The 9,756-nt window shown below is 36.4% G+C and overlaps 1 protein-coding gene across 1 annotated transcript in view; it reads right to left on the reverse strand.

The window, feature by feature from the left end:
• Positions 1-8,470: 8,470 nt before the first annotated feature.
• The window catches only part of LOC101633624 (growth-regulated protein homolog gamma-like), an 82,184-nt gene continuing 80,898 nt past the window's right edge, over positions 8,471-9,756 (reverse strand). The window contains exon 4 of the mRNA XM_012724081.1: positions 8,471-9,064. Coding sequence (XP_012579535.1) covers positions 9,049-9,064 — 16 coding nt within the window. The 3' untranslated portion in view covers positions 8,471-9,048. The remainder of the gene's footprint in view (positions 9,065-9,756) is intronic.

Raw genomic sequence — 9,756 nt, forward strand, 5'->3', positions numbered from 1 at the left:
GTAGCGCGCCGGCAGGCGGCGGCCAGAAGCAGGAGCAGCAGCGCTGTCCGGAGGAGCCGGGGAGCGCAGGGTGTAGCTGGGGCGGCGGCGCGGGCCATGAGGTTCAGCTTGGAGGATCTGGGGTGCGGTGCCTGGAGCAGGGTTGCTGGTGTGGAGGGTGTCTGTGGTGCTGGCTCTGTGACTCCCGGAGAGAGAACCCCTTTTATCTAAGATTCAGGCAGGAAATCCCGCAACCAGGGAAATTCCCAGACATACCCCTGGGTCCAGTAGGAGATGTCACCACACTGCAAGTCCTCCCTGTGGGTGGAGTAGGGTTAGGGGTACTGATCAGTGCTTCCAGCCTTTCTTCCCCAGTAACCGTACTGGACTCAAATATCTGTCTGCCCCAAATCCCTAAAGGGAAAATGAATCGCCTTGTAGGAGAGTGTGTCACTTATTAGGAAACAGTCATCATGCGTAATGTTAGTTATCAGGGCCAGGGGAATCAAGATGGGTACCTGAGGCTGGTGGGGAGAGAGCTAATTGTCCCTTTATTACGTATAAATACTTCTAGTCTGATTTTATTTCCATCTCCTTAAAGACACTCTATTAAAATGCATCTGACATCTCAGATTATACATAAAATGGTTTAAGGATGTTCGCCTTGTCTTTTACAAGCATAGATAGGACACACTTATGCTGTATCAGCACACAGGGTGCGGAAATGATCTGTTTTAATAGTTCAATTCAATTCACTGAAGTGTCGCAATTCTACATAACTTCCTTCTGTGAAATACTGGAACTTCCAGAGCTAGAGTAAATCCTTGAATGTAATCTTTTCAGTGTGGAGGGCATTGAATAATCTGTGGAAAAAGGTGATCATTTTGGACTGTTGATGGGAGGGAAATTTATGCTGGGCTAAGGGAGTTTATAGTTTCTAATTCTGACCAAGCACATTTTATTGCTCATTTTTTATTTCGTTTCTTAAATATATCAGGAGTGGGATCCTAATGTGAGCAGCAGCTAAGCAGGAAAAAGATATTTCTGTGAAATATCTAACTGGTAGATCACAAATCTTATTCCATGTCTTTGCTTTATTGAAAAAAACTCATTTCATTTCCATGGTGTGTGGAATTTTCTGCCACCGGGGTGATTTATTTCTTGATAGAAAAAGCTTCAGTCTGTTTTATTTTTTTCTTTTCGCTAATGTCTACCAAAACAATCCAAGCTCTTAATGTCAGTCTGTCATGCAGGAGCTCTTTTAATGTTCTTTGGTGTATTTTAAGTGGGTGCGATTTCAGTGCAGATGGGTGAAAGGCTTGGGGAAGGTACAGGGTGCAAGGCATGAGAGCAGGAGAAGAGACCTGTTACCGAAGAGGAAGATGCACAGCACAGATCTGTGCTGTAGACTCCTACTCAGGAATGCAGCTCTGAAGACTGGGGTGTCACATTTAACTTGCCTTAGTTCCTCATCTGTAAAATGGAGATAAATGATAGTATCTACCTCACTAGATTGTTATAATGTATACATGTGTTGACCTTATTAATTGCCATACTAATTTTTAAATAAATACAATATATATTGTTTTTCCATTTTACTGACCTAAAACTCACCTGGGGATTAAATCCTTGTACCAAGAGAAAATATATATATATATATATATGTTTGCAAAATAACCTCCCAAAATAAAACAACAAAACCCTCCTATATAAAATTGTTGTTAGTCGTTCTTAAGAGAAAATTTAGAATGAATTCTTGTTAGCTTAATTGTTGGGTGATTTTACATTTCTAATTTTAGTAATTTCAACTATAAGATGCGAATAAAAGTAAAAATGCTCCATCATAATTATTCAGAAAGATGAAAAATAACTAGATTATAAATCAAACTATGTCTATACTTTTACAGTAACCATTAGCACAATTGTTTAATAAAAAACAGAAATTGAATTTTTTAAAGAACAGGAAATAAAAGGTAATGCAAATTTATAAAATACTCTGTTACTGAGAATTCACAAGATATTGCTGTTGTTTTCTTATTTTCTGGGATTCTTAATTGTGAACAGTGTTTTCCTGAAAAACCTATTTTTTAAGGTTAAAAATATGCCTTTATTTTTATGATCATAGATGACATCTGCTTATCATACAGTGATTATCAAGGTAAGGTCAGAAATATTTAACTTTTGTTCAAGGGACAAATTTAACAGATATTTCATTTTTTAAAAAAGATTCATCTATCCACACATACATACATGAACTGGAGTACAAGCCAGAGGTATGAGGGGGTAAAACGATCCATCAGCACAGACAGGGGAGCAGAACAGGCAGGTGTAGTGAAATACACTGCTGAGGAGAGCAGTGGGCGAGACAGAAGAGGTCTGCTATCCCATATGGGTCAGCTCCCTGGCCAGGGACTGAACTCATGCTGCAGTGGTTGAAGATAGCTTGAAAGCCCTGTCTTTAACCCCTGTGCCACCAGGAAGGTCCAGATATTTCTTTTTCTTTTCTTTCTTTCTTTCTTTGGTCAATATTCTTAGCAACATAGGAGTTAAATATTAAATATTACAATAAAGAATACTTTGAAGTAATAGGTGGTGTCTTGATTCTTTACATATGTATATGTAAAGAAGCTTTTCAGCTGCCATGAAATACTTAACAATTTTTTTTCCTCATTGTAATTAGAACTGGGCAAAGAATTTAAGTAATTTACTAAGGTTTTACAGCAAATTGAATTCCACATTTGACCTAGAAGTAGTACAGCTATAACTACTACACAATAAAATTTTTTCCTCTGAGACCAGTGATAACTTCTAAAGAGCAGTTTTGTTTATTTATTATTAGGTGATTGTTATTCTAATGTTAAATAATTCGATTTCAGTTTTCCTAAAGCTTAAAAACAGCAAACTTTTCAAAAGCCTCCAACATTTTCTTTCACTAAGAGCAATAAAATTATTATTTTATTGTGGCATCAATGTGATACGCTGCAATAAAATCTATATTTATTTGCCTATTTATCTGATATTCTGAATCAATCAGCTTCAAGGTCAAACTCAGGTCAATGGGAATGTTCTAGATAGGATTTTTCTAGAGGGAAACTAGGAATTTTAGTTCGCTCTTATTGAGATAAGGATAAGTTTTACTGACTCACTCTTGGCACTTTATGTTTTAATAACTGAAATATTTAATAACTGGGCATATTTTGCCTTCAGCAATAACAGTGACCTCTCTAGAATTGTACTCCTTATAATTTAAGAATGAAGTTTCTTCTAATGATTTCCATTTCCTCTAATGATTTCCAGATCCAACCTGAAATTATGTCATAAGCAAATACTCAGTGAGAATGAATAAAATATCAAGAATTTACAGCCAGAGCCAAACGGATGAAATAATTCAAGAAGGAGCCTCACATTTGTAGAATCATCCATAACTTTATGCCTAAGACTTGCTTAATAAACATCACTTACATATAAAATAAAATACAAAATTACCCAAAATATATCCATTCTTATAATCAATCCCTTGAATGGACTGAATTTTTTTCAAAAAAAATTTAAAAAGAGAGATGCCTTAACATCAATTGAAATAATCCAAATCTGTTAATAGGTACACTTCCCCACTAGTTAATTATTTATGAGCTTAATGAGAAGCTATGTGCTCAAACTTTATAAACTCATGTAATCTCAATCTTAAAAGAATAGACTCATTTCCTGGGGGTCTGCTAATCCTAGGTGGCTTATCCAGCCTCCATTGCAAGAACACAACCCTATGAAGCACCTTTCATATCAATTAAGAGCATAAAGCTAGATCACCCTGGGGAGGGTATGCACCAGGTATGACCAGGTGCCCAGGGGGCTGAAGACAGATTCATAACTTAACTCCTGATTTATACATCACAAGGTCTGACCAGGAATGCCTGGGGGGCCATTGACTGATTATAACAAAGGACTCCCAGAAGCAGCTCAGTGGAATGCCTTATTGGTAAGACTGAAATCCTGACTGGGAATCAGGGCTGTTCTACATACAAAACTATCAGTAGATGCACAATTCCACCTTTCCCTCAGATTCTTCGAATTCCCCCTTTCTTTTTTACTTCTCACATGATTAATACTGTATGATTAGTCTACCAATACAAAGGCCAGGATCTTGCTCTTTAGCGGCATCCTGTGTTATGTAGCCTACTCCAAGACTCCTGTCTCTTTATCAGTGTGGTGTTGCCCAACACAACAATTTACAAAATTAAAACATGAGTTACTAAATTCCAGTTAGAGCTACCATTTCTACTGCATCTTGCAAATTTGACTGATAACTACCTTGGGCACCTTTAAAATACTGAGGTGAAAATAATAATAATAAAATCCTGAATTAGTATGACTGTTATGATTACATATTGTCATAACAGCCAACTTCAATTTGTTGTGATTTGGTTTTCTGGAAGAAGGCCTCTGATTCTAAGGGGAAAAGAAAAGGCATAAGGATGACTGAATGCAGCAATGAATCTCCAGATGAGTTTCTTTAGTCCAGAACATTCCATCTAGTGTCAGGTCACCACCTGACCAGTACTCCAGTCCATTTGTCATTTCTGTCTGGTTAGCCTGAGTCCTATCTTCTTTCTTCTGGTTACAGAAACTTGGTTATCCTTTGGGAACCAACTCTTCGTTTTCCCAATCTGAGTAGTTAGGGAATGTGATGCTGTTCTAGAGCTCCAGTGGGTCCATGACTTTTGTAGTATTGGTCAGTGCTACTAGACAGCATTCAAGCCGGTCTGGTAGATGCAAGGGTGGTCAAGTGACCTCAGCCTGATGGAGCCAGGAAAATCCACTGGAGTCTTTTTTGTAAGGAAGTCGCTGGGGAAAAACAGGCCCTTACTTCCTGCTGAGTTATACATGGTGCAATACAAAGTAGGAGCTTTGCCAGTGCTAGAGGAGAAGTTGCTAAAATGAAGCACCGAGAAAAGCAGTGTGACCTGGGGTGAAACTGATAACGGAACAGCATTTTTGGACTTCAGCCACCATCCTTATCTACTTGGAGGTCAAAAGATTCACATTTCATTAAGCCATTCAGAGCTGGGATTTTTTTTTTTTATTATTACCTCCCCTTACTGCTAGAATTATCTTTTGAACTAGAAGAACATTTCAACTTGAGTTGAATTCCTTTTTTCCCTATTTGTTTCAGCATTTTCATCGATCATTTATTCAGCATTTCTAAATTGGGTTCTGGGGGGGGGAGGTAAGAGAGAGAGAGGACAGACTTTGCTGACCTCTGAGTCTTAGTGCAGTAGGGAAGATGAATGTATAAGTGGAAGATTTTAGGGGAAAAAACTGGTTAATAGAAAGCACAATAAACTGTACTGAAGCTTGTAGACATGAGAAGGGACCCCTACTCCAAATTTTATAGAATGGGTTCATGAAGGGTCAGAAAATTTTCCAGTGGACAGTGATGCAAAAGATTTACTACTGAATCTACATACTTCCTTTAGCAACACAGCCAGTCTTCCCCTTCTGTTCCCGTAGTAAAATCCTGATGATTTCAGCAATGTAGTACTTAAAATGCTGAATTATTTAAATTCATTTTAATTAACACTGAGTAGCATCAAAGTGTATTTGACTTGGGCATTCTTTTAGGGTTTTAAAAGAATAATTTCAACATAAAATAACCATTTCCTTAAGATTTTTATAAGCATTTTGTGGAAGTAGTAATGAATATGTTGCAAAACTCACAGTAAACCTATTACATCATATAGAAAATTTCAAATCATCATAAAACTTGATATCAGAGAATGTCCTCTGTAATGTTTCAGCATTTTAAAATTTGTTATATTCTTTATGGTCCTGTATGGTGTCTTTTAGAAAATGTCCTTTACATGTGAGAAAAACAAAATGATTTATGCAATTCTTGGGTAAAGTGTTTATATTAAGTGACTCAGACCAAGTTGGTTGACCATGTTGTTTAAATCTTCTACACTGATTCTTTATTGTTTGTCTATCAAGTATTGAGAAAAGTCTCCTAGAATCTTTCACTATAATTATAGTTTCATTTATTGCTTCATTGTCTTTCTTTCCAGGTTACTCTATATATTTTGATACTCTATACATACTCTCTATATATTTGATGCAATGTTATTAAATCCATAAAAGTTTAGAATAGTTTTGTTTCTTGAAGAATTGCAGCCTTTTTATTTTCAATTTCTCCTTTAGTTTTAATATTACTTCCTTACTATCTAATATGTTCAATAGGATTTAATTAATGTACTATTTATTAGTAATATTAAAATGTTTGTTAATAATTTTAGTGTGTAATTAATATGATAATATACTCATGTTCATTTCTTCCAGTTAGTTTTAGTGACAACCACTTTCAATTCTCTAAATTTTAAATTATCTGGTTTCTGATATAAAAAGTATATTCCTTTTAAGCACACACTTATTTTTATGGTTTTTGACCTAAAAAAAAAGTGAAAATCTTTGACCTTTAATTGTAGTGATTATTCCACTTAAATTTATTATAATTCTGAAGATAATATACTATCTTGGTATTCTCCTTGTCTTTTTCTTTAAAAAAATATTTTAAATAGGAATGATTTTATTATAATAAAAACTATGTATGGAGAGTACATAGAATTCCTGTATACCTCTTGCCCCATGTCTTCTAATGTTGAAATCTTTTATAATTATAATACATTTGTCAGACCTAAGTATTTGACATTGGTAAATTGCTACTTACTAAATCCTCGCCTTATTCATATTTCACCAATTTTCAATGAATGTTTTTCAGTCCAGCATATCACAACATTGGATTTAGACATCCTAATTCTTTTGTCCCCTCTAATTTGCGACAGATGCTAAGTCTTGTCTTGCTTTCCATGACTTTGACAATTTTGAAGAATAATGCTAGGTATTTTATAAGATATTCCTTAATTTGGATTTTTAAAAAATATATTTATGCATACAAGGAGTGGGGTAGAGGCCAGAGGGGGGTGAGATGATTCACCAGAGATAGAGTGAAAGAAGAACAGGCGGATGGACTGAAATACACTGCTGAGGGGAGCAGTGGGTGGGTCAGGAGAGGTCTGCCACACCATGTAGGCCACCTCTGACCAGGGATGGAACCTATGATGCAGTGGCTGCGGATAGCTTTACAGTGCTGTGTTTAACTTCTTGTGCCACCAGGGAGGGCCCTTAATTTGGATTTTTATAATTTAGGGTGATGCTAGGGTTACAAGTTTTGGGTAGGAGAATAGTATAGAGATAAGCTGTTTTCCCTTTACATCATATAGGGTTACTCACATATCATGACTGTTGATAATACCTGGGTTATATGGTACCTACTAGATTTCTACACAGTATTTTATTTTCCTAATTGTTTCTTTGGAAATATGTTAAAAAGCCTAGCTCTCCCTCCCAGTGAAAGCAAAATTAAACCCCACTTTCAGGAAAGAGAATACTGACATAATTAGACATTCTCCTAAAAGATTGTTCCCCATTGTTTTTGCTGCTTTATTTCTTCATTTTTTAAAAAAAGATTTATTTATTTATGCTTATAGAACTCGGGTACAGGCCAGAGGTGGGGGGGGGGCGGTGAGACGCTTCATCAGAGACAGAGTGGGGAGCAGAACAGGCAGATCTATTGAAATACTCTGCGAGGGGTGCAGCGGGCAGGTCAGGAGAGGTCTGCCACACCATGTGGGTCAGCTCCCTGACTGGGGATCAAACTTATACTGCAGTGGCTTCTGGAGCTTCATAGTTTGGTGCTTTAACCTGCTGCTCCACTAAGGAGAGCCCTATTTCTTCATTTTTGTCTTCTTTTGTACTCCAGCAATCTTCATTTTATCTCCTTTTCAAATTTTTATATCCAAAATTTTGCATTGCCTTTTTTATAGTTGCCCTAAAAATTGTTATAATCTTTTCACATTAGTTTTTCTTAATACTTTAACAATTGAAGGTATATATCATATTCTAAATGCATTTGTCTATCCATCCCTTATATTTTATATTATTTTTACTTTACACCATGTGCTTTTCTCCATAGGTCATTATAATTGTTATTTCATGTAGCACATATTGTGTTAATTGTTAAGAATGCATGTACCCAAACTCATCAGAGGGGAAAAAGTTGCATAAATGTTTGAAAAGCCTAATTACCAAAAGCACTTAGTAAAAACTCTTGTTAAAACATTTATAAAAATTAAAGTTTATGAAGAACTAATTTTGAATAATGACTAATCAGTTTGAAAAACAGTATTTTATATAAAGCGAGGCTTCTCAAGGGAATATTCCTTATTGACTAACAGAAATATAAGGGAAATGTGTCAAATATTTCTTATTGACTAACAGAAATATAAGGGAAGTAGTGGCCAGGAGTGGGCAAAAGGTTAGACATGATATAGTCTAACTCCTACTTGGTCATCCAGTAGAAAGCAAAGATCAAGAAGAATAAAACAAAACCTGAGCATGTTCTTTTTTGCAAGATTTTTTTATTTTGTCATTTTTATAAAAACATAAACTTTAACTTCTCTGTTTTGAGACAAAGAGAACATTAGAATGAACATTAAACAAGGCATTATGCCTTACAAGGAAGACATCAAATGTCCAAGGGCTACTTCAACATAAAATGTTGACCACATAATATGAAATCATTTCAATAAATAGCAACTGACATTCTTTTAAACAATCACAGAAGTATCTATGTATACACTCACCCTGACCCTAACAGCACTATTGAATTACCTGGACCTTTCTCACACTTCCCTCTGGCCATGCCAGCTCAATATCTAACACCTGACTTTCCAGTAAATGAGTTCCATGACACATTTCAAAACCATCACATTCAAATTAAATAACAATGAGACTGATTGTGTTTGATTAAACACATTCATGTCTTTAAATACTAACATAAGTATTAAAATATACACTTTGAAAAATAAATAAATACATAAATAAATAAAAATCTCATTTGAAAACCAAGCACATTTTTTTTCTAGGTGTTGGGAAGTCAGCTGTTATCGGCTTCACTTTCACTTCTTACAAGGGCAGGGACCATCTTTCAAGAATGAGCACGAAAGTCTTCTCTCTAGATCAGTTGATGCTGCCCCTTAAAAAGAGAAAAGGGTTAATGTTACACGTGCTAAGGAAAGTTGCTCTTCTTTCACACTGACCCAAGACTTCAGGGATTTCTGCAGATGACCCTTGCCTAGCCTTGACCTGAAAAGAGCCTGTTGTACCTACTGCCCCAGAGAACAGAGAGCTGTGTACTCAGTTCTATTATTGGCTTGAAAGGGCTGGAGGCGTGACACACTGAGTTAAAAACTTACATGCATGACCTCATTGAAGCCTCACACAACACAGAAGTAGCCATTACTATCTACTCACTTTTGCCAAAGTTCAAAAGGGTTAAATAACTTTCCCAGGTATCCTAGCCTTTGAACTAAGGGTGTCCCACAGCCAAGTTCATATTCCTCACCACAAATTTTTGAGGGCTGTGAAACCAAACCAAAACATGAAACACTGGTCTTTGAGGGGCAGGAGACATTTTCTGTGGCCAAATCTACTTAATCCCTTAGGAACACACATTGACTCATTCATTTGAATGGGATGGAAACTGTGATGGGAGCCAAGGGCACTGGAAAGAGCCAGTCACCAGAGCCCAGTAAGTCTTAATAGTGAATCCTGCTCTGCACTATGATGATGTCCAGTCCTTCCCTAAACCACCAGTGTCCGAATCATATTCAGGAGGCAGGTGCCAGTATTTGAGACCCACGGCCTTAGTCATTGTGACTCAACCCG

Source organism: Condylura cristata, unplaced genomic scaffold (genome assembly GCF_000260355.1).
Source record: "Condylura cristata isolate star-nosed mole 26May11 unplaced genomic scaffold, ConCri1.0 scaffold00012, whole genome shotgun sequence".
In the NCBI taxonomy this organism is placed as follows: Eukaryota; Metazoa; Chordata; class Mammalia; order Eulipotyphla; family Talpidae; genus Condylura; species Condylura cristata.